The sequence below is a fragment of the Canis aureus genome, chromosome 2 (genome assembly GCF_053574225.1).
Source record: "Canis aureus isolate CA01 chromosome 2, VMU_Caureus_v.1.0, whole genome shotgun sequence".
In the NCBI taxonomy this organism is placed as follows: Eukaryota; Metazoa; Chordata; class Mammalia; order Carnivora; family Canidae; genus Canis; species Canis aureus.
This window is the reverse complement of record NC_135612.1, coordinates 46,778,187-46,803,907: the sequence shown is the minus strand read 5'-3', so window position 1 is coordinate 46,803,907 and position 25,721 is coordinate 46,778,187. Positions and strand designations below refer to the sequence as shown.

The 25,721-nt window shown below is 37.5% G+C and overlaps 1 protein-coding gene across 8 annotated transcripts in view; it reads left to right on the top strand.

Moving 5' to 3' along the window:
• The window catches only part of MCTP2 (multiple C2 and transmembrane domain containing 2), a 245,520-nt gene that overhangs the window by 109,687 nt on the left and 110,112 nt on the right, over window positions 1–25,721 (top strand). For 7 of the 8 annotated variants that reach the window (XM_077870909.1, XM_077870933.1, XM_077870949.1 and 4 more), the window contains 4 exons: window positions 446–610; window positions 2,848–2,978; window positions 14,046–14,232; window positions 16,516–16,609. In XM_077870909.1, coding sequence (XP_077727035.1) covers window positions 446–610; window positions 2,848–2,978; window positions 14,046–14,232; window positions 16,516–16,609 — 577 coding nt within the window. Of the gene's footprint in view, window positions 1–445; window positions 611–2,847; window positions 2,979–14,045; window positions 14,233–16,515; window positions 16,610–25,721 lie in introns of those variants that run through there. The other variant, XM_077870958.1, reaches the window with a different exon arrangement.

Below are 25,721 nucleotides of genomic sequence, written 5' to 3'. Positions count from 1 at the left end.
GACAGATTTGAGTGTGAAGGATAAATTCAAAACTATTACTTCTAAATACCCAGAGGTATTTTGCTTCCCTGCAAAGCAATGCCTTATGCTTCTCTCTCGGTTTCCCAGAATGCCTTTCTTCCCTTCCTACTATTAAAATAACTGAAGGCCCAGATGAGGAATTCCTACCAAGGAGCACATCTGGGTGGGAGTATAGTAGGCCAGTGCCAAATCCAAGTGTTTCTCCCAATCATCCTTCACTATATTGTTACAAGTCCAGTGCTTGTGGAGGAAATCATATAACTGTGCTTGCAGGTTTGCAAAATCAATGAAGACTAATAACACTTTCACCAGTCAGGGAGTGCTATTCATAATCCCATATTGAAAGCTGGAATTCCTGTGATCACCAAAGTCACACTCAAGAATTATCAGCAAGTTTATATGTCATCTTCATTCTTTGTTTTAGTCCTCTTTGATACGTAACCTGCGGCTCTCAGAGTCCTTGAAAAAGAACCAACTCTGGAACGGGATTATAAGTATAACGTTGTTGGAAGGGAAGAATGTCTCAGGAGGAAGCATGACAGAGATGTTTGTCCAGTTAAAACTGGGAGATCAGAGGTATAAAAGTAAGGTAAGTTCTGTCAATTACTTAAGAAGAACAAGATCTTTCACAATAAAGGAACTGAAAAAAAAATGTTTTCCACTCTAAATTTCATAAAAAGAGGAGAAATTTATTTTTTGCCCTCATAACTTTATTAGGAGCATTCCAGACAACAAAATAGCTGTATAGCTGCAGTCAATTAATATACCTTTTGGGTTGCTTAGCATAATTTATTTTAATATAGTAACTGGAGCTAGAGAAGGCTTATTAAATAGTAGATTTTGGATGCATGATTTATTTTCGTTTTGAAAATAAGCAAACATTGTTTCATAGATTACAGGAAAGGGATAACTAAATATTTTCAAAGTCCTACAAAAATAAAATCATGTAATATATTATATTTGGGTGAAAACATTCGAGATAACGAAAAATATTTTCAAAATCATATACTCTTTGCTTTCCTCTTACTCGTTAGTATTAACACAAAAAATAGATATTTAATGCTGTTTTTGCTGTGATTTTTTTTTTTAAACTGAAGTGTTAGAGATTTGTTTTGAATAAAAGTAATGGCATTTTTTAGCTGCCTTTAAAACTCAATCATCTTACTCTCCTGAAACAAATTCCACTTAATTTTTAATCTTAGTAATTTGGTGTGGTTTTTATTTCAAAAACCATAGTCTCCAAACCATGGTAATGAATTTGTTTTACATAACAGTCAGACAGGAATATTTTCTCGGTTTTATGGATTGGGGGAACTAGGGTACTTGAAAGTTAAGTCACTTGCCAAAAGCCACATAGAAAAAAAAAAACAAAAAAAACAAATATTGGTGGAAGATTTTGAAAATAGACCCAAGGATATTTGTAATTTGGGCTTGTAGTGTAGAGGACATAACACATGCAGACAGATGCAGTTGGAAAATAATTTAGAGAGCAAGAGGTGGTCTCTGCTGCACGCTCTTCAGTGCAGAATCAAACATTAAACATCACTTACTCCACCACACGAGTAAAGACTTGAAGCTCACACCGGAGAATCATTCTGGAGAAATGTGAAAAATTCTGGGCGAGTTACAGCAGAATTAGGCAGGCGATTCTTCTAATCAGGTAGTTTCAGGCTTTACCTCACAGCGAATGTACCCAGAGTGAACACATCTGCCAGGGTCAGGCTAAGGATTTATAGAAAAATTATTCATCGCTAAGTACACTTAGCCCTTTGGACTAAGGTGAAGTGCAGAATTAGTCTAGTATTTGCTACAGTCCCCCTTGGGGAATATCGCATTTAATTTGTGGTCGAATATTTTTCACCCCATGGTTTCTAAATTCTGTGATCTGATATATTAAGCTCAGTGTGAGAAAGAGCTTAAATGATACTACATGATGGTGGCTACAGCCGATGTCTGAGTTGTCCCCATTTTCCCTTGCAGGAATAGTTTGACGCTCAGATTTAATAGTTGATGCAGTCTTTTTAGAGCCTGATTGTCAGTGTCTGGCATTCTTGCTCATTTTTATTTACAAATTCAATCTCTAGGTAAATGAAACAAAAGCTAAAACATTTTTAATGGATCAAACACATAAGCGGTTCGCAGTCACTGGGAGAACATAGAAACACTTGGCAGAAAAAAAAATTAAAAAAAAAAAAGAAACACTTGGCAGAGTTTTCAAACGGGGCTGGTTACGTTATCAGTGTGGCAGCAGTGGGGCTTCTTAGCTTTCTTTCGCTCAAGTGACTGGATTCAGTAAACTCAGGTTTTAAAACAGGCAGCAATGCACAAGTTATGGGTTTCTCATGCAAGGTATCGGACAGATGTTAATGAACACCTCTGACTGCTAATTTATATACTTCTTAAGCCAGCACTGAATGGATGGGATGTGCTAATAAAAATGTTACTTACTTGCATTCGATTAGCCAATTAGTAGTATCTTTTGTAAGAGAGCCACTGTAAATGTCTACTGAGATATGTTTTATCTGTCTATAATATATATATATATATATAATTTATGGTTCCTTGTGGGGTAATTCTTGTGGGGTTACTCTCTAACTTGCTGAATAAATTACTGAATCTGTGGGTGAGCTAAATGGGTTAGGGCGGTTTTGCCAATTCCTTGAAACCTCCAAACCCTTTTCGTTCCAAAACGGAAAGTTTAACTTTCTAAGGGAGAGGCATCCCATCACCATCTCCCGCAGTTTAGAAATGAAATGAATGTATGTAGCTGCTGTAGCAATGAATGGCATTTTAAGAAAATAAATATTATAACTGCATGTTTTCTAGACACTGTGTAAGAGTGCAAATCCGCAGTGGCGGGAACAGTTTGACTTTCACTACTTCTCTGACAGGATGGGCATTTTGGACATTGAAGTGTGGGGAAAGGACAGCAGAAAGCACGAGGAGCGTCTGGGCACGTGAGTCTGCTCTGCTTTCTAACTAGTGGGAAATGTGTGTGGAGCTTATTTCTGCATGTGGCAGGGCAGAGAGGATGTCTTGATCTGTTTGAGCATAGAGTGAAACCTCACACCCGCACCCCGGGAGCCATAAGTTAGCTGAACCTTAATCTAGGGAAGAATTTTTCTTTTAACCTGTTAATGTCATTTCCCATTGATTAAAACAGAAGAAAATAGTATGTGTTGGGTATCCTCCTTAAAAAGATGCTGCATATATATGTTGGCAAAGTGAATTTAAATTAAAAAAAAATAGGGAAAAAAAAAAAGATACTGAGCCCTCTCAAGCTATTTAGGAAATAGCACTGGTTCACCTATACGCTATTTTTTTTTTTTATGAGAAGTACAGTACTTTAAATGAATTTTCTCTTCGTTATCATTTTTTTTAAGTAACTCTTTCTTTTCCCTAGCTAATTTTATTGTGAGAATACAGATGACCTATAAAATATGTGTTAACTGTTGATATTATTAGCAAGGCCTCTGGTCAACGGGGGCTATCCAGTAGTAGAGTTTTGGGGGAGTGATAAGTGAGATGCAGATTTTGGACTGTGCCAGGACTTCAGAACAACTGACCCCTGCATTGTTCAGTAATCAACTGTATAGATTTCCAGTGTTCCGTATAATCTTGGTTTTGCTACTTAGCAAAATACCATATAATTTAGTAAGAATATGAAGCTAGGTGTCTCAAGATGATGGGAAAATTTTCAATGTCCTTAATTGAGGGACTCACCCATAAATAACGAGCAATACCATGAATATTATAGCTTCCTTATTGTACAGTACTATTAAATGAAATTGTGCCTGCACTGTGGCTGGCCCATGGGAAGTACCATGGAGACAGTAGTGGAAAGCTCATCTCTGATCTTTCAAATAGCCCTGCAAGTTAGCAGCATTATTTCTATTTTGTGGAGTAGGGAATAGAGTGCAAGAGGCTTACAAATGACTTGGCCATGAACATCAGAGCAGCAAGTGCCAGGCGAGGATTCTGTGCTTTCCAAGACCCAGTATCTTTCCATCAAATCACTACTTTTGTTCATACCATATACATATAATTTGTACACAAATCTTAAATCTAGGATATATGCATTTAAAGGGCTCTCAACAGCTGTCTTCATCTTTTTCATACCAAGGTCTCTGGAACCCTGAGTTCAGGGAGATGCTTGAGGCTCAACCCTTGGAGAATTGGAGGTCTGCTAAAACTTCTGTCCTGAGGCCAGAGCATCTCAAATTTTACCTCTATTCTCTATTGGGATTCTAACTGAATCTAACTGATTCTCTTATTGACAAAAGCTAAAAATTGAAAATGACTCATTTAATAGAACCCCTTCGTTTCACTGACAAGGAAATGCAGAGGCCCAGAGAAGTTAATATTTTTCCATTTGTGGGGTACTTACAGGCAGACATGGGGTGAGACCCAGCTAACCCAGTATTTGTGCACTGTTTTTTTCTGGGTAAAATACTGAGCACAGTGTCTGGCACACAGAGTGCTAGCTCTTCTTGCTCTCATCACTCCATCTCTCATCAGCAGCTCTCCTGAGATGGATGAGTGGGGAGTGTACCCATGGAACATTGAACATTCCTGCTGTGTTTCTCAATGGAGACACCGTGTTCCGTCAGACTGTCTAGCATGTTGCAAGATGTTTAGTAAATCTCATCCACCTTATACCCGTTGCTTTTCCCAGTTAGTGTGTGAAAAATATACACACAACACATCCACATTCCATCATACATATCCAGACACCCTCCAGGGGAACAGCATGTCACCAGTTGAGACCTCAGCTCATCAGTATATGACATAACCCTGGATGCATTGCTTTGTGCAGCCCACTTGTCCCCAGCACTGTATTCATCCCACAGGTGGCAGTCATTGCTTCATTGGCAACCTCATGGGCCAGGTTGGTGCTGTGGGGTAGCCAACTGGACCATGTCACACCCTCTGGCTCCTGCAGGAGGTCTTCCCTTGGTCATCCTGCAGATACTGCCTATCTGATTACTGTAGCCTGGTCTCATCTCTCCTTCTTGTGCCTACACAGGGTAAATGAGATAATTCAGACATTTCCCCATACCTCTGACACTTGTCACCACTGTGACATACCAGTGCCCTACCACACCCATGGCAGCAGGATTAGAAACTTTGTGCTAGCCCACAGAGCCAAGAATAAGTTGCGGAAATGCACAAATGTGCAGAGAACTCTGTGTCCCAAAGCATTATCTGAGTGATGGGGATTTGGGCTTCCAGTGATGAATGGCCAATGTATTATTTTAGTAGGTGCAAAGAATAATGCCCTTCTCATTTCACACATCACTGTGCTGTCATGTTTCCTTGACATAATAGGAAATGCTTTTCCAGATGAGTGTTAAGTTTCTACACAGCCACAAAAAATAAGATGTCCCTTTTCTTCCATGTTTTGTCATTGGAGTATTCATTTATTTTAGCTATTTCCTGTTTGTAACTTACATATGTACCTGTCCTGGAGGTCATGATGTCCTTCCTCTTCATGGATATTAAAGGATCTTGTTGGTATCCTTTTCCTTTTTCCTCTCCTGATGTATAAAAATAACAAAAGCATCTCTTGGGAGCTGGCTATACAGTATTACCCTGCAGTCAACCTCCAGGTGGGGTGAAACCTACCCTAAAAATATATACTGCTTCTCAGAGTGAAAGAGGAGATGCTGCTGGCATATTCATATCACAGGCTTATTATGTACTCTTCCTTCTCACTTTAAATTTCTCACTTATTTTCTTCTCATTTCATCTTCTTTGTTGTAATTTTAAGGCTCAGTTATTTTATCTCCCCATGGTTGGGAAATACCTTTTTGCATGAGGCAACTCTTTGACAGTGTGAATGAGTCATAACTGTCTCTTAAGACCTGTTTCATATTTTGTTTTTGGTTAACACCTTGATGCCAGTAATTTAAAGCCCTACATGGCCTCTCTGAGGAAATTCTCATCAGTGAAGCTTCCGTTTGCAGGCAGTTTGACATGAGAAAAGGAACACCAGCTTCGAGTTGCAAATTCAGGGCTTGCTGAACCAGAGAGTTTGCTAGCTATGGGACCTTGGGCAATGAATATGCTTGTGAAATTGGGTTTTCTATCCATGCAAGTGGGGTCCTGACCAACTTATAGGGTCATCATGACGGTCAGCAACAGTGTTTATCTGATACCTAGGTCTTTTCTGAACACTCAAATGTTAGATATTATTATTACTATTAATTTTGAGATTTTTCTGTGTGGCAACAATAGATCCCCATACATTTGCAACTAAAATTATACAATTCAAGAGAAAGAAATATGGCTAGTAAGATTCAGTATACATATATTTTTTCAAAACAAACTTTTTGTAAAGATTATATTTTTATTTTATTATAGAGAGAAAGTGAGTGCAAGTAGGGGAAGGGGCATAAAGAGAGAAAGAATCTCAAGCAGACTCTGTGCTGAGTGTGGAGTCCAGTGCAGGGCTCAATCCCATGACCCTGAGATAATGACCTGAGCTGAAATCAAGAGTCAGACACTGAACTGATTGAGCTGCCTAGGAGCCCTAGACTTTTTGAAATTTTTTTGCAGAAGTTTTCAATCTTCTAGGATGTGGTGCAAAAGATTTTTTGAAGGAAGATTTGTTGAAGGAAGATTTTTTGAAGGAAGATTTGTTGAAGGAAGGATTGAGCAGTGGCATTGGCACTGGTGGGTTGCTAGCTTGGTGACGGTTCAGACATGTGCCTGCCTCATGGTCCTCCAGGTTCTCCTGAGTCACCTGGAGCTTTCTGAAATCCACTTGTGTCCTGGTTCCCCTGCAATCTTCCACTGAGTCACTCCCAAGGGGGTCAAGGCAGGTGACATAAAGGTGCTTAAACAGATCCAACATTTGGTGGGCCACAGTGCCTACCAACTCCAGTGTTTATTTGTGAGCAAAAACAAATCAAAATGAAACAGAAAAATTACTAAAAAACAACAACAACAAAAAACAAACAAACACACACACACACACACACACACACACACACACACACAAACAAGAAAACCAGTCTCTGGTTTTAAAGTCCATCAATGGTCCAGAGATAGTGAACATTTTGAGGGATTAAGAAATAAAGTTAAGTGGAACCTGCTGCAACTTTTAAACAAAATGACAAGAGTGTAAATATAGATTGTCTCATTGTAAACCTGGGCCATTTCAAAACAATTGTATTGCTTTTTTTACAGCATATTTTCCATTTCAAATTGATTATAGAGATTAATCTCTATAGAATTTATTTAAAAAAAAAGATTTTATTTATTTATTCATGAGAGACACAGAGAGGCAGAGACATAGGCAAAGGGAGCCTGATGTGGGACTTGATCCCAGGAACACGGTGTGAGCCAAAGGCAGATGGTCAACCCCTGAGCCACCCAGGTGCCCCTAGTATAGAATTTCTAGGCTTTAGTTTCAAAGTTAAAAATGAGAATGTTCGAGTCCATTTTAACCTGACTGCCTCAGAGTCAACCCTCAGCCCCACACAGTGCCTTGGAAAGTGACTCTGACATTTTCCCAGTTTAATAGTGACTCCGAAGTGGTGGAGAAGTGGGGCTGGAGTATTTCTCTGGACAAATTGCACCACATGTCGTCGATCTGCTTTTACAGCCAGGCTTGACACATTCACCATTTTCTTCGTGTTCACCCCATTCCTTAGCCTCTGAGATTTACAGCTTTTAAAACTACAGCACTCTTTTCTGCCCCTTGCATTTAAGCTAAAAGCTGACCAGTCTGTAATATAAAACAGGGAATTATGGTAATGAATAAGAGGTTAAAAGCTATCATGGCAAGTGAAATTTGAGCAGGTTTGGGTGACTGATTTGGCAAAATTATGTGTTGAATTAAAACATGAAAATGCTGCCCAATTAATGGAGAAAGACAAGAAGGGAAGTCAGAAACAATGCTCAATCAGCATATTAATTGTCTGGAGGCTGGAGAGGATAGTCTTACTATTTGCCTGTGGCAGAGGAAGAAAACTAGTAATTAAGTCCTTGTCTTTTTCAGGTGAAGAGAACCATAGACTTTTCAATTTGGGAGGCACTTAGTAAATATATTTATTCTCATCCTTTCTTCTGTAGGGGAGGAATTAGTGCACAGTATGTAGTTGGTTAACAGAAAAAACACTGCCTCTGTCATTTGGATTTTTTGACTTTGAACTTCCTTATGCCACTGGCCTTCCTTTGTTTGTTCCTTCACTCTATTTAGCAAATACAGATCACGTCATGTGCTAGATAGCCTGCAAAGATAACTGGGGATTCAGTGGGAAGTGACAGTGATGGATGCTGTCCTCAGACACTAAAAAGTTTGGGGCTGCTACAAGTAGGCAGGCAGGAGATTGGGGGTGGCAGAAGGCAGCCTCCTGGAAGAGAAGAGGTCTAATCTGGAGTCTGTAATGATGGGTGGGTTAGCCTGACAAGGAGATTGGAGGAAGAACTTTCAGGAAGATGGAACATGGACAAAGGTCAAGAGAGGAGAGAGAAGTCTTGAAAGGAATGAGAAGCTTGAAAGGAATGAGAAGGATGGATGGTGTCACGAGATGAGTCCAGAGAGGGGAGCAGAAATGAGGCCACAAAGCCACCCAATTCCATCCTTCTACAAGGGAACAATGGTGGCTCCTCTCTAGACACAAATGCATGGGGGACTCTGCTATTTTGTTTCCATAATATGAAGGTGGTTACAGTGGTGGGGCTCTTATTCCAAGATTTTGAGTGAGAATTTCCTGGTGACCTAAGGGCCAGCATGGAATACCTTCTGAATGTCCAGACACCATCACTTGCCTTGTGTGATAATGCCCCAGGAACAAACCTAATTTGCTAAGGCTCATTAATTACATAGATGTTCTGAGTGTGTGCCTTCCACATAGTTCCCAACAGAAGGAAGAACAGTTTTATAGTATCATGGGTTGTCAGTTTTTATTCAGTGCATCGTTGGCTATTTTGCCAGATTTCCTTGGGCTACAGTGAGTTAAAAGTGAGGCTTTAGGGATGCCTGGCTGGCTTAGTCGGAAGAGCATGTGACTCTTGATCGTGGGGTCATGAGTTCAAGCCCCAACGTGGGATGTAGGGCTTTCTGAAATAAATAAAAAATAATTTTTAAATGTTATGCTTTCAAAATTATTTTTAGGTCAATTTCCCTGATGCTTTTGTCAGTGTGTTTGTATTATCAGCATCCAACCTTGTAAATTTTTAAGATCCTGACATTGATGTAATTCACCAGGGCCAAATTATTAACATTCCTCTAGATCAGGGGTCAGCAAACTGGAGTCCATGGGCCGAATCCAGATGGCTGCCTGTTTTTGAATAAAGTTTTATTGGATAGCAGCCTTGTTCATTTGTTTACATTGTCTAGTGTTGCTTTCATATTACAAGGGGGCTTGAGTAGTTTCAACAAAGACCATATGCCCCATCAACTATAAATATTTATGTTATGGCCTTTCATAGAAAAAGTAGTTTAAGTGCTTATTATTTATTTATTAATTGATGTGATAATTGAAAAATTCATTATGAGAGCCATTTAGATCATATACCTGGAAACTGAGTTTATTTTTCAATGAAAATTTGCATATACACCAGTAAGCTAAGCTTTCATAAATGCTTCTAAAAGTTGCCATTTGTGTAGAGTTTAGGAAGAAATTTAGAAGATTCAAAATGGAAGAGAAATAAATATGTAACATCACTTGTAAAATTTTAGAATTGGACAGTGAGTCCACAGTTTTTATTGGAATGAGAAAGAAGGGAGGAGTAGGTGGTGGTTTAATTTGCCCATGAAGCTGGGCTGAATCTCTTCTAGTTCTCAGGGGCTCATCCTACACTGTGTCCATAATAGGTAACTAAACAGATAAAGCCTTGAGAAAGAACAACAGATTCTGTGGTGCTTCAGTAGCACCAAAAGAGAATTAAGAGACCAACTAAAACTAAATCGTTTAGTATTTTCTCAGGGAAGAATCTGATACCCTTTAGAAAACAAACGAAGACACAACCTAAATTATCCTTTCAAAACTTTTGTCTTAAAAATGTCTTTGATGAATGTCTTTCATAGTATCTATTATATCTTAATGGATTGTAGAGTACTTATCTTTATTTGAATCTAAGAAAAACGATGGTTTGTTCACACAATACTTACCTTTTTGCAGGAGGTTCGGTGAGTATTATGGTGATGATACCAGAAATTTTGAAAGACAAATCCTTTATATTTTTAATTTATTTTTTTGCAGTTTTTATTTTAATTCCAGTTCGTTAATATACAGTGTTAGTGATAGGTGTACAATATAGTAATTCAAAATTTCCATACATCACCCAGTGCTCATCACAAGTGCCCTTCCTAATCCCCATCACCTATTTCCCGCATCTCCCCACTCACCTCCCTTCTGGTAACCATCAGCTTGTTCTCTACAGTTAAGAGTATGTTTCTTGAATTGTCTCTTTTTCTTCCCTTTGCTTGTTTGCTTCGTTTCTTAAATTCCACATATGAGTGAAATCATATGGTATTTGTCTTTCTCTGACTGACTTCTTTCACTTAGCATTGTAATGTGTAGCTCCATCAACGTCGTGACAAATGGCAAGATTTCATCCTTTATGGCTGAGTAATATTCCATTGCATATAGATAACCACATCATCTTTTTCCATTCATCAGTCAATGGACACTTGGGCTGCTTCCATATCTTGGCTATCGAAAATAATGCTGCTATAAACATAGGGGTGCATGTATCCCTTTGAATTGGTGTTCTTGTATTCTCTAGATAAATACCTAGAAGTGCAGTTGCTGGATCATAAGGCAGTTCTATTTTTAATGTTTTGAGGAACCTCCACACTGTTTTTCACAGTAGCTGCACCAGTTTGCATGAGACAAATCCTCTTTAAAACTTGTTTCTTCTGCTTTTGCTGATAATGCAGTACCTCTTCCTAGCTTGGAGTTAATATAATTCGTCCAGCCTCTGAATCACCTCCAGAGCTTCTGGTTCTCCTTCAGACATGAGGATGAGCTGGAACTCTGCCGACTGAGATTGGAATAGAGTAAATTGGGAGCCTAGAGGAGAGGTTTTTGTGTGGAATTCATTCCTTTTCTTCCAGAATGTGGAAGTAAATGCGGAAGCCAGGTGGGTAGAAGAGAGGCAGAAGGTAACTCAGTTGTAGAAAGTTTATAGAAAGTCATCTTTAGAGGGGGCGCCAAGCTGGCTTTGTTGGTAAAGCATGTGACCATTGATCTCAGGGTTGTAAGTTCAAGCCCCACGTTTGGTGTGGAGCCTACTAAAAAAACAAAAACAAACAAAAAGAAACATCATTAGAAGGGAGCTAATTGTTCACCGTGTAGGAAGGGTAGCTGTAAAATAATCCCTAATTCTTAAGGTATCAATTCTCCTAGTGGGGCAGGAACCCTCAGAGGCTGGGTCATAACCCATGTGCCAAAGGATCAACATTTATGATTGACATGATGACGATATATCAGTTTAATTTGTTGTTTCAAGTCACCGTGGAAGTGAAAGTATTTGGCTGAATCCACTCATTAGTTAGCTGAGCATGTAGAATCCATTAAATTTGTGCAGAGATCCCCAATCTGTTGTCTTTGGGGCTCTTTTATCTAAAATAGGCAAGGCTGTTTTCATGCAGGTGTTCTTTCTTCAACATCCAAACAATCTTTAGAAATGGAATAGGTGCAAAAGTTTCACAGGGGAGAGAAATGGCTAAAAAGTTTGTGGAAATGTGTAATTTCTGAGAAGAAACCCAGCTTTTACTTTGCATTTTGCCTGGTACATGATTCTGATGAGTTGTGCCTTGAAACAGGCACTGAGAAAGTTTACACAGTTATTATAAAAATGCTAATATTGCTCACAGTCTTTTTAGATGACTTTTTAGAGTTAATGTAAGGTTCATTTTGAATTACCCGATAAGAACTTATTGTATGAATCATTTTTAACTCCCAAATATTATTTGTTTCTTGTCTTCAAGTAACTTCTGGTTGTTCAAAAAACAAAACCACTGCTACAACAGCAAGGTAAAACTCAAAGGATGAAAATAAATTGTCATTACTAATGACAGAAGATGATTGTGCCATAAATAGGTTATTGCTAATTTGGACTAATGAAAGTGACCACCAGAAAAAAAAATTCTTACAAATTTGGATCATTTATCTTTCCATAAGAAAGAGCTTTGTTCAATGAAAGTACACATAACAATGTAAAATAATGCTTAGCAATGTATTCCTAAACTATATTTGTTAAAAATTTGTGGGTACTAATTTTTGTAGAAATGGCTTAAAGTACTTGACATTTCTTTCTTTCCAACCAAAATTCCTCACTTCCATACTTGCTTATGAAATAAAAATATTCAGGAACTCCTATTTTCATGTAGAAAACTTTAAAAGCTTCTTTATTGTTACACAATTTTTTTTTGATTCAAAGCAGAGAGGATTATTTAAAAAGATATAGCTTTTTTTGTGACGTCTCTGGTAGAAATACTTGATGAATTTATTACATACAAAAGCTCTAATTGCCACCTCTTCTTATAACTGAAATCACTTTTGGTAATTAGGAAATAAATACCCACAAGTATTTAATTTTATAGGCACATATAAAGTATTAAAATATGTATTTTTTAATTTGGTAGTAAAAACTGGTATAGACTTTTAATATTATGGGTATTTTTCTCTTTAATTGGGAAGGGATTGCAAGGTTTCAATTTTATTAAACTGGAACTCATATCTAATTGTCATTGCTTTATAAATGTTGGATAAGGTTACCTACTTTTAATTATCTGCAAGCATACAAAGTCCATTGAAGATTTAGGGTAATATCAGAAAGGGAGACAGAACATGAAGACTCCTAACTCTGGGAAACGAACTAGGTAGGGGTGGTGGAAGGGGAGGAGGGTGGGGGGTGGGGGTGAATGGGTGATGGGCACTGAGGGGGGCACTTGACGGGATGAGCACTGGGTGTTATTCTGTATGTTGGCAAATTGAACACCAATAAAAAATAAATTTATTATTAAAAAAAAAGATTTAGGGTAAGAATCCATCCTTGTCCCACATTGTGAGAGGCAGCGCTTCTTTATAAAGTCTTGAATATTCATCTCATTCAATAGTATGGGGGGAAAATGGGAATTACACACACAGGCACATCCACACACAAATTGCAGCTAGGAACCACCACTTCCTGCCCTCCCTCCCTTGACTTGACCCTACCTTTTCCATCCACCTATGTGTAAACAAAGCAGGTGTGGTCCAGGCAAACCCAGAGTTTTCAGTGTTAAAGCAAATAAATGGCTTAGCACCTCAGCCCTCCTTTTTGGTGTTTGTTTCCATATATAAATGTGTTTGAGGTTTTCAACAACGCCAGAACATTGGCTGTTAAGAGACGGAAAACATGCAATTTATAGCAGATGGGTGAAGCCTTTTCCTGGCAGTGTTGCTGAAATGGGATCAATCAACAGCACTTCATGCTTCATTTGTCCAAAAGCAATCCACCTGGGGAAACCCTGTGGAACTGCGCCTATTAGGAAAACACCTTAACACGTTGCTTTAAATAAAAACCTACCAGTTGGCATTAATCTGGAAGAAAATAGTTTCTCCAATGAACCCTTTGCCACCTGAATTTCTCTTCTCTTTTTTCCTCTTTTTGAATCATGACCCTTTATTCTCTTTGCTGGCAAAAGATGCAATACAGAGAATCCATAGAGATCCCTCATCCATAGAGCTTGGATTTTGAACTTTTTTCTCCCTAATTCTTGAGCTCATGGTCTTTTTACAGACCTCATGGGGCAAATATCCGACTCTTCTCTTTGCACTCAGGGTCCCCTCTGTGCTGCCTTCTCTTTGGTTTCTTTACCACCTCCTCTCCTTAATCTTGGAGTGTGTTAGGCTGGCAGTGAAAATTAAGAGCCAGAGGGAGCCCCGCAACTTTCACTGTGCAAGTAACCATGATGAGCCGGAGTGAGGTTTGGGGGGTGAGGAAAAACAAATCAGGTGCTTTGGAGGTTCAGAAGTGGCCATGAGTTAATCCTTTTTCTTTGATTCCTCCAACTTTTCCAGGTGTAAAGTGGATATCGGGGCCCTGCCGCTCAGGCAAGCCAACTGCTTGGAGCTGCCTCTAGAGAGCTGCCTGGGGGCTCTCCTGATGTTGATCACACTTACTCCCTGTACTGGAGTCTCTGTCTCTGATCTCTGCGTGTGCCCCTTGGCAGACCCCAGCGAAAGAAAGCAGATTGCCCAGCGATATGTGAGTGCTTTTGCCTTGTTACATCACCCCCCACCACCTCCACTTTTGATTTGAAACAAGGTCTCTGAATTTAAAAGCTGCATGAAAAGAGATCTTTGTCCAGAGTTTAATGGCATGTCTCATAAAACAAGACATCAGATCTAGAGGTTAATGCACTAGCGAGAAGGTGAAAGTAGATTAGAGTTTGCGATTTTCAAAGCCCAGAACGGTATTTTGAATTTTTAGTTTTTAGAAAGTCATTGCAGAACATTGAAATCCATGAGGCAAAATTGTTTAGTATGTCTGTGTGTGTGTATATGAATTTTAACATAAGTTCACAAAAGCTTTTTTTTTTTTTAATTAGCCATAATGTTTGCAGTGTTAAAGCTACCTTTCCAGAACCTCTCAAGATCAAGTGAGAGAGTGCTTATGTCTTAGAAAACAGCTCAAAGCCCTGGACAGACACAGAAAGCCATTCTGTACCACTCTGGATAATAATAGCAGTTTCTGATTCTTGCCTAAGTAGCTGCAAGGAGCTTAAAAGTCCACTCAACATTTTTAAATCAAATGTCTTCGTGCTCTTGATTTATTTTTTGTACTCTGGCTTTCTAGGTGCCTTTATTTGCATTCTGCTTTCATCCTACCTTCTTTTAAATCAATATGTTTATTTTACGGCCACACATGAAAGGCATGTTTTAGAAAAGCGGTATGAAAACGAAGCAAAAATGAATCCCTATTTAATGGGAATATTATTCTCAGCATAAACTTTAGTGCCTCCATAATCCTTCACTTTGAGGTGTATTGATTAATTGAATAATTCTTTATCTTCAGGAGTTAAAAACTTAGCTACACATTGTCAACACAGACTATGCATGCCCAGTTGGTATGCTTTAAAAGAGTTTCTACAAAATCCACTTATTAATATTCTCTCTGATGACTGCAGTTAAGCAAATAAAAATTTGATGGTAAATATTAAGATTTCTCCCCAAACTTTCCCGTAGGTAAATTGCAAAATTTGCCAAATTTATGAGGGGTATCATATATTTATAAGGTGACTTTAGATAAGATCATAATGACTGCTTTGAATAATGCCTCAGGATGTGAGGAGTACTCCGGGAAAATAGATTTGAAAAGGCTAATCAGAATAGAAATATCAAGTGTTTTGTTTTGTTTTTTCAGCGAAAGAGCTGGCTAACATGTTAGAAGGAAAGAATGCCCTGTCATAAAACACAAGTTCCAGACCTCTTGTTTTTTAGCTTGTAAGAATAGATCATCTTGAAGGCATTTCCACATTTAAACTATAAAAGTATTTTGTTTCAAATATTTCCTGATTAGCTTAAACTAGTTTTTTTTTTCTTTTTTGTTAAGTTGAAAATAAACAGCAAAAACAACTTTCAGAAGTGCCTAGAAATGGTACATATGAAGTTAAACATGAACTATTATTCAGTTATTGTTATTTTATCCTGAAATGCCTAAAGAACAAGGATTTTACTGTCTTCCCATAAATCCCCAAAGCCTGCCTATCACAGGTTTTTAGTTAACCAATGATAGCGGAAATACTATATCCTAAAGTTTGAAAGCAGAATCTTTTCAGCAGATGTGTTCTGGAGGCATGCAGAGATAGTTTATCTGCTTGTCTCATGCACCATTTCTGAAGGATTCAATGTATATGCACAGGGAATTATTCTGCATTTTTAAGAATTATCAGTAGATACATTCAAGTGTTGGCTCATGCAAACTAAAAAATAAAATAAATGTGAATACAGGGTGATACTAGATGCTCAGACTCTAATTTAATGAGCTGACTAAAACGTGGACCAGAAAATGCATCGTATTTCCATCCTCACTCTTTTTCCAGTGGTAGTAAGTATCTGTGAAAGGTCCAGATTGAGTCCTCTGGTATCCATAAAGTTTGTACTAATGAGGTCAAAAAAATGTTGCCTTTTTGAGTGACTTAAAAGTTTCATTGAAGAGAAAGAAGGGGAAAAAGAGAATGAATATAGCTCCACACACATTTTCCCCATGGGATATCTATGCTATCACCAGGAGGCAGTGTTAAATGTAGATTGTGTGTGCTTTGTGATTGGTTTATTTTAAAACTAGTTCATTCTCAGTCACTTTAATCTGATTTCTGCAAAAGCCTAACTGTCCCATTGACTGATAGAATGCATTTTGGAACTTTCCTGAGCTTTGCACCAAAAAAAGTGATGGTAAATCCGGACTGTACTTCTTGTAGGACTTTATGGCAGTAAATAGTATATTAGAAAGCTATTTTCATGTATGATCTACTTTTCTCCCCTTCAGTGCTTACAGAATTCCCTGAGAGATATGAAGGACGTCGGCATTTTACAAGTGAAGGTTTTAAAGGCAGTAGATCTCTTAGCAGCAGATTTCTCAGGTATAAACATCTTTCATTCAGTTTCGTTTTTATTTATTTCCTGTTTTGAAATGATCTGATGGCAAAGCGAAATCTTTTAATAAGTGGAAGCATATACAAGCAATCATGCTCTTCCAAAGAGAGTAATAGAAGGGAAAAAATGATGTAGTCAAGCAGTTTTTTTCACTTACGAACGTTTTTCACCAGATTATTTTTTCAAATAATTTTACTCTGATTAGATAATGTACTAGTCCCATTGGCTTTCAAATATATTTGTGGATGATTAGTGCCACGACTTCTTTACTTGTTAAATTAATTTTCTGAGAAAATTTTACTGTACTACCTCAAAAGACAGGTTCAACCTCCTGCCGTCACTCCTTGGTGGTGTTCTTTGCCTAGAGCTTTCCATTCTTCACAGTGTAGGAGGAAGTGGTGGTTTGTAAATTTAAGCATGAAAGCCCATCTGGCTGGCACTTCTCTGAAACAATAACCAAAGTCTTGGCCATGGAACCACTTTGCAGTTGACATGGTCTTATACAAAATTTCTATTGTTAACTCACTAACTTGACCTTGTAGACAGAGGCAAAAGCAGACATGCTTTGTGCTGAGTTATGCTTGATTGTGAGGAGAGTAATCCAGACATCCCACTGTCTGATCAGAGGGTAACTCTTTTCTTATTGCCAAATTAACTCATTCTACTAAAAATGGAGAGACAGATGCTATTTGCCAAGCAAATTGATATAAATACAAAGAATACAGTGTAGACAAAGAAGAGTGTAGAGGTTTTATGCATGGCCAAGGTACTGCAAGACTTACTTCATCTCCTATTTTTAGAATGTGGTCTGCCCTCTTCTAGGCAGCAAGTTACACTATGTGACGATAGCCTTCGAACTTTGGAGCCTGAGAGGAAGATCAGAGTTTGGAAAAGAGAATTTTAATTTTAAGCACTTTCTAAGAAAAAAAAAAGATGAAAAAAGGGATGGAAAATATAAACTTATTTTTTTAAAAAAAAAGTTCTAATCACCTTCCATCAAAAAATGAACCAATAGAAATCACTACTGTATAAACCGTAAGAAATAAGATGATGTTGATCTTAAGGAAATGCCCAGGGAGAAGATCCAAAAATTGTATTTTGGCTGATATGAATAAAAGAATTTGGGGGATTGTTGGTGAAATACTCAGATGATTACTTCTATTCATTAATTGGTTAAAAACGTTTTCAGTCTCAGATTGATTTAGAAATTTTCCTTTCTTTTAAAACTTCTGTATAGTTTATGAAAACACTTAATTCACCCATTTCCCATCTGCCTTTGGCATGGGGAGTTTTTTTTTTTTTATCAGTACTGTACATTTAGAGTTATCTACCAGTCTTCCAGAGCCAATTATTTTTATTTCCATCTGAATGTTTACATACAGTTCTTTTTGAATCTATGATTGTTGATGTCTCAGGAAATGTCCCAAACACAAGAACTCATTCATGCCTTCGAGCTATATATATATATTTTTTTTTTTTTTTCGAGCTATATATTTAAAAATTCTCTCTCTAGTTGTATGTTTGGGGATCTCTAGGAACTAATTGCAATGCATTAAAGCTTTTTTTTTTTTTTTTTTTTTTTAAATCTTGCTTACAACTGCATCCATATGTGGAAATACTTTTAAGAAAACCTTTATTTTACCCGTCCGGACAGGTGCCCTCTCTACAGTCCCTAAAACTAGTAATTATTGAGGTATTTCAGGCCAGTGTCAACTTTTCCAAACAGTATTCTGGCTATTAAAATAAAGTGAATAGGAGAGGAATCTGGGGGAAAAACAAAAACAAAAACAAAAAAAACCTGGAAATATTTGGAAAGACCAGAAAACAAGGCAAGAAAAAAACCTCTCTTTTCAGAAGAATAACTTTTGGGGGAAATATTGTCATTTTCTTTATATTCAAGATTCCAGTAGATAGTTTTGGGGTGGATGAAGGTAAGTACCAGAGGATTCCAGTAGCAAAGAGGAATGATTGCAAACCCAGTCATGCTGTAGGGTTTGATTGAATGCCCTAGTGTTTTACTGTCTCTGTATTGTTTATGAGAAAATTACTACTCTTCTGAATTGAAGCAAAGATCCTTATAATTAGCTAAACGTGTCTTTAGACCATATTGATCTTTATTTTTAGAACCAAATTTCACAGTCTGTGTTCTTTGTAGGTTGACAGGCTCCTGCGTGAATCTTCCAGTCTATTCTCAACCAGGATAATGCTTTAGGGCAACAAAGTGGACCTAATGCAGAGAGTTGTAAAGTAAATTTTCTATATGAAAAAAAAAAAAAAAAAGATTCAGGTGGCAGGGAAGTAGCAATAAGGGTGTAATTAATACCTCCAAGAGCTTAGTTATTGTATCATATCGTGGGGACTCAGCCTATTGCTGCTGTTACTGATCACTGTTACAATTCACTTGATATGCAGTAAAAAAAAAAAAAAATGCTGGCTGATGGGGAATCAGAAGGTATGTATATGCATGCTGTCAGTAGCAAAAACATTTAAGAAAGAAATAACTATTTATACCCCATACCCAGCCTTTTTCCAGTCTTCTGTACTTTATAAATGAGTTGTTTAGGGAGCAAAGTATTCACCCTTGCAAATAAAAAAGAAATCTATTTACTTTGAGTAACCAGAGTACAAAAGGTTTGGAACTTTCTAACCTTAATATTTCTGTTTTACATTTCTTGGTAATTCTTTGTTTCTTAAAAAAAAAAAAAAACAATAACCATAACAATTGATACTTTAAGTTTGTTTCACTGAAGATTCCAAGGAACCTGATAAAGCAAAGGTCCAGTGAGAGATCTTTTATGGAGGTTACTGTTACAGTTTGCAGAGTACAGGGACCTCTTGTCCTGCGGCGGAAATGAATGTACTTGGTACTTAGTATGGCAGAAATTAATGTACTTGGTAAGCCTTCTTGTCAGTGATTTGTCCATTTTCAAGTGTTTTAGCAAGGAACAATTAGAAAAAGAAAATATTTGCCACTGTGCTCATAGTAGGATATTCCTCATTAGCAGTTACTGATGTTGTGATTATGTAGTCATGAAAAGAAATGAAATTTTGGAGAGAGTGAATCCCCATTACTTTGCTAATATTTTAGAACATTAGAATAATATGTACATATTACATATATAATATATATACTATATATGTTATATATATATATACACACACACAAACATATACTAAGGTGAACTTCCCATTAAAAATGAAAATATGTTTCTTAAATAAAGAAAAAAGTGTATCTTTCAAAATGTATTAAGATATTAATTACCTAAATCTATATTACCAATATTAAGTTATTTACAAAAGATAGAGGCTTCAAAGCTCTAATGTATAAAAAGGATATATTATTTTTTAATTAATTCATTTGTTTATAAATACACTATTGTGGGATCCCTGGGTGGCGCAGTGGTTTGGCGCCTGCCTTTGGCCCAGGGCGCGATCCTGGAGACCCGGGATCGAATCCCACGTCGGGCTCCCAGTGCATGGAGCCTGCTTCTCCCTCTGCCTGTGTCTCTGCCTCTCTCTCTCTCTCTGTGTGACTATCATAAATAAATAAAAATTAAAAAAATTAAAAAAAATAAATAAATACACTATTGTGTGATTGAACCAGTTTAATACTAATACATTTGAATTTATATATAGCTTGGCATTTTTTTATGCCTGACATTTGTTTGTATATAAATGAGAAGACTTTTTTAAAAGAATCTGAATTAATCTATCTTCTCTTGCAGCCCATCCCTCTAAAATTGGTGAAAGACATTTTAATGTTCTCTACAGCCAATATTAGATGTTGATAGCCATAAGCAGTCATTCTAATAGAAGAGCCTGTCAGATATTTTTATTAAAGAGTTTGTCTCACAAACACCTTGTGTCCAGCATAACCTAAAATTTTTAAGTAATAGGTTATCCATTCTGATGCTATTACTTCTATAGTAAAACAGACTATAGCCTTGATTCACGAAACAGATGATAAATTGTACCTTGAGACTCAAGGTGAGCGTAGCTGTTTGTAATACTTAATGAGACCCCCATGCTCCGCTCAGCTGCTGCCAGTCTTAAAAGTCAGCTATTTTGAGAAGAAAGTAATCCACCTTCTAATGATTAAACGAGAGAGAGGAAGGTTTTGTTCACGACCAAGCTGAAAAATGATGTGAGCAACAGGTTCCCTCTCCACAGGAAAACCCTCAGAGAGAATGAGGGTGTATCTTCTACTTTGCCCAGAGGTATATGTCAGTTTCATGAATTAATACTGCTGGGGAAAAAAAAAACCGACAGGGTTTAATTCATAAAAGATAATAATATAGGTGATAGATAAATAGAAAAATTGTTAGAGAACTGAAATATTTTTCTGGTCAGAATTGTATTTCAGTACAAATAGCAATTCTCATTTTACCTATTGAGAGACCAGTGATGAGTAGCCAACTATTTACTAAATATTCAGCACATATAGGGAGAATTGTTCTAGAGAGCCTTGTTAGAGTTGATAGACTATTGTGGGAAACCTGTTGGATTTTAACACGTAGGGATGGCTTCAGTGTATGAGTACTGAAGGCATCATGGCGACCATTTGCATAAGGTACGTGCCAAGTTCAACACATAGTCATGACTCTTCTCTTATATTCTCAGAATCAAGATGTAGGTTTCACACTTCCTTCCTGCTAATTAAGCCATTAAGCCTTATCTTTATTCTTTAAAATAATTCTTAAATGTTGACATCCTTTCCCCTGGGGAATCTTACAGTGTTAAGACTGGTTATTCTTTGGTCTCTCTCTGCTTTATTCTCTCACCCTATTTACCACTACTGGGGTGCCCCTAGCTGTTAAAAATTCTGGCATAAAATGAGGATACAGAAACAGAGTTTTCATTACCTCATCAAGCCAACAGCAGCAAAAGAGCAAGTAGGGCAGCATTGAAAGCCCACCTCAGTGTAGAATGATAGTACATACTATAACAATGTAACACAGGTCTCAATATTTCTGCTTTTTGTTATGCAATTCTATCTTAATTCTTTATGTTCCTAGCATTATAATGATATGCCACGATAAGAAGTTGCAGAAGTATCAGGAAACAATGAAGGAACAAAACAGGAAATACCATCGTTGCTTACAATCCGGAATTACTTGTTCTCCTTGCAACTTTTTGGCACATTTTGCCATATGAAACCTACCCATAAAACACAAAATATTCCCAAATATATCTGGATCTTTGTGACTTCTTGCCCATAAGTTTGTCGCTTAGATCTTCTCTGTTTCCAGTGTTATTATAAGACAACCCCAAATTAGTGTCAAAATATCTGTCAGAGGAGTGGAAAAGACCATGTTTGCAGACAACAACAAAATGCAGGTTATTGTGAAGTAGCTTTATTTGGTAAATAAACATGATAGGAGCCTTTATAGTGCCTGATCCAGGAAAACAAAGATACATTTAATTCCAGAATTTCCAACTTCTTTCCAGGGAGCCCAGTATAGATTCCCAATTGCTTTTAAAGCTTGTCTCAACTTAAGAAAAGCCAATTTAGTGGTAGATCTAGTGATCTTCAAGAAATATTCATTGAGTACCTACTGTACTTGAGGAAATTGGTCACTTCAGCCTTCCTCCTCTGCTGCAGAGCTGCCCATAGAGGGCAGCGAGTATCATTGAAGAGGACAAGGACCTTGCTCAAAATCTGGGTGGCATTTCCAGTTCTCAGTGCCATTAGGAGGAGCTCTTGGGCTATTCCACACACTGTTGATCTCTGCTGACTGTGGTAGAGTTCTCCAGTCATTCAGTACAGGAGGCCCTTCCTAAGTGATTGTGACTCATGCGTTAAATAAATCAATGTTTAGTTCAGTGATTTATTCATCAAAGATGAAACTCAGTCCCCATTTTTTGCCCCTCCCTTTCTTTTTTACAGTTGCTGCCTTTCACTTTAATCCTTACATATTATGATGAAAAACATATATAGAAATAGAAAACTGTTTTAAATCTTGGTTCTACCACATACTGGCAGCCTTGGGTCCACCATAAGTCTCTACTTCCTAATGGATGTTTTGAGGCTTAACTAAAATCTATGTGAACTTGTCTGACACTTCTTACATGTTCAATAAATACTGTTTCCATTGTTTATTAAATTTATTTGCTTAGAGTCTAGTTGATATGGGGAATTCCACAGGTTATTATCTTAATATTTTATTTATAATTTTTCTACTTGTAAATAATGTCAGAAATACCAGCATTTCTAATCATAATTGGCTTTTCAAGCACTTTTAGAAATCTAGTTACCAATCTAAAATGTTTTTCTTTTTGTTCTGTTTTTTACTGCCTGATAAAAGTTAAGGGTAAAAAATGCGTTTCATGGTAGGAAAATTCTCATACTCCAACCAGTTTAGTACTTGTGTTTACATTTTGATAATCTGAATAATAGTTTTATCCATATAAGATTTTTTGTGGGCTCATCAGTTTTTTTGTTACACACAAAAAATTCTGAGAAACTGTTGACCAAAGCACTTCATTCAGATCCCACATTATAGAGTAGAAATATTCCAGCCATATGCTATAATAATGGCTTTTAAGTAATTTCTATAAATTATCACACTGAAAAAAAATTATAACACTGGCTGTAAGTTTTTTTTTTCCAAAACATGACTACTGTATCAGAGGAAAAATAGTCCTATAGTTATTGTTCACTGGGGATTTTAAGTCACCTGTCCATTTTCTGGTTTGTTTTCCTTGTCTGTTTAAAGTTGTATCCATAGCAATATCTCTCCTCTTAAAGATGTGCTCTATTTTCAGAGGGATGGCTATAATTGCAATTTCTAGAAAGCTTAACAATAGTGATTGAATGCTTTTAATTTCCTTGAGAACCTCTTGGATAGCTGAGCTCAAGTCAAGACCAACTTTTTAAAAACACATCAAAAACTATATAAATCTGTCTTTGGCTCACCATCTGCTTTAATAGCCTGCCAAAGAACATGGACTCTTGTCAATGCAGAGTTTAGGAGTATATGTAAGATTTAGCAGTTTTAACTTACTGGTACCTAAAGAATAATGAACTCAGTTCATTTTTGTTCTATGAATTAACAAAGGAATCACTTCGATTGTATTATTTGGGAGCTTAGTAATTAATTATCTTAATTTATTCAGCAAGTATACTCTCTCTACCTGAGAGGCCATGGTAGGCTCTGGTGATGTCACAGGGAATAGAAATTGCTCTTTGCCCTCGTGTGAAGTGACTAATTAAACCAGTAGCATCTATAGTTGACACTTTAACAATGAGGGGCTTACTCCGTGCAGTCAAAAATTGGCATATAACTTTTAACTACTGATAGCCTACTGTTGATGTGAAATCTTGCTAATAACATAAATAGTCCAGTAACACATAGGGGAATATGTGTTATATACTATATTTTTCCAATAAAATAAACTAGAGAAAATGTTATTAAGAAAGTCATGGAAGAGAAAATTCTTTTGCAATATTGTACTGTATTATTTATTTAAAAAAAATTCACATGTAAGTGGACCAGCACCGTTCAAACGCAAGTTGTTCAAGGGTCAATTGTAATGACAGTTATACTCCTAAGGTCAAGAACTGGGTGTCAAGGTTCATTGAAGGACTACCTGACTGGTGTTCCTGCAGGAAGTGATGTTTTAGCTGAGATGTCAGAGATGAATTAACACAGAAGAGGTAAAAGAAAAGCACTTTATTCTTTTAGAATATTTTATTTATTTATTTGGCAGAGAGAGAGAGAGAGCACAAACAGGGGAACAGAGGGAGAAGAAGAAACAGGCTCCCTGCTGAGCTTGATCCCAGAACCCTGGGATAATAATCTAAGCTGATGGTGGCCGCTTAACCGACTAAGCCACCCAGGCACCACAAGAAAAGCATTTTAAAATGAGGGAACAGCATGTTCCAGAGCCTGCAGGGCTTTTCCAAAATCTGGAAGAAAGCATGTGCCTGGAGAAGCAAGGATTTTGAGGGAGCCTCAGTGGAATTGGGGAGATGTTGGGTAAATGCAGAGGGTGATGGTGTGTTTTTGTTGTTTGTTTCTTGTTTTTGTTTGTTTGTTTTCTGGAACTTGAGTGGTTGATGGAGGAATGCAGTTAGGAGAAAGAAAAATTATTGTGTCACTGGTTCTTGTATAGGTTCTGTGTTTGTGCTGGAATAGTAGAATATCAGAAATTTAGTTAAGTAGCATTTCAGCAAAATTAAGTCCTTCTCTTCCTTTGTGGATCTCTCAGTCCTAATATACAGATTTGTCTGCCTTTTGCTCCAGACATTGCAATAGCAACGTAAGGAAGTCCTCACTTGTGTGACTTCACTGAGGCCATGCTTTGGATTATCTGTGAAGTTTGCAACCTACATCGGAAGGCAGGACATGCTTGAAAAGCTATACCCAGAACCCATAGAGATCAGTATTTCTTTTTCTTTGAAAATCCCTCTTAGCCCCCAGCACAGTGCTTTCCCAGGGCAGGGATCATAGAGTATTTGTTGACTAAAGGAGCAGGCACATCACATGTGAGGTATTATAGTTTTCAAATTAATCATCATCAGAGATAGAGGGAGAGAGAAGGCTCTCTGGAACCTAAGGTTGCAGGAAAAGTTCTATGAAGATGATGTATCTTGAACTAGGTCTTTGAGGCTAATCGGCCTCTGTGTTTTTTGGTTAGGACCAGGGGTTAAGAGAGCATTGCAGGGAGAGGTCATTCGACACGCAGTGTAGGAAGCATGTCTGAGACCCACATCTCTGCACACTAGTCAGGAGGGGGGGAAAGACACACCAACCTTCATCAAAGGGTTTGGGAATAGGAGGTAGATCAGGATGGATTGTGTGGGGTAAACTATCAGAGAATAGATTTTCAGGATAAGCACGTAGAATTTGCTCCAATATGCCCTAGTAAGGTTGGACATCAACCATCAGCGTATGGTTGGATACAAGGTATGAAGGGAGAGTTTGTAGAAATTTAGTCTAGGACAGCTCTGTTGGCCTCCCCTCCTTCCCAGCTTGCCTGAGCTGTGATGCTCCATGCTTAGTTTCAGGAATTAGCTTCTTCTAGAAACACTTTCTTCAAATCCTGCCCCTTGTGCTGACAGTCTGCAGTGGCTCCTGGCTGCTGGCTGAGAAAAAA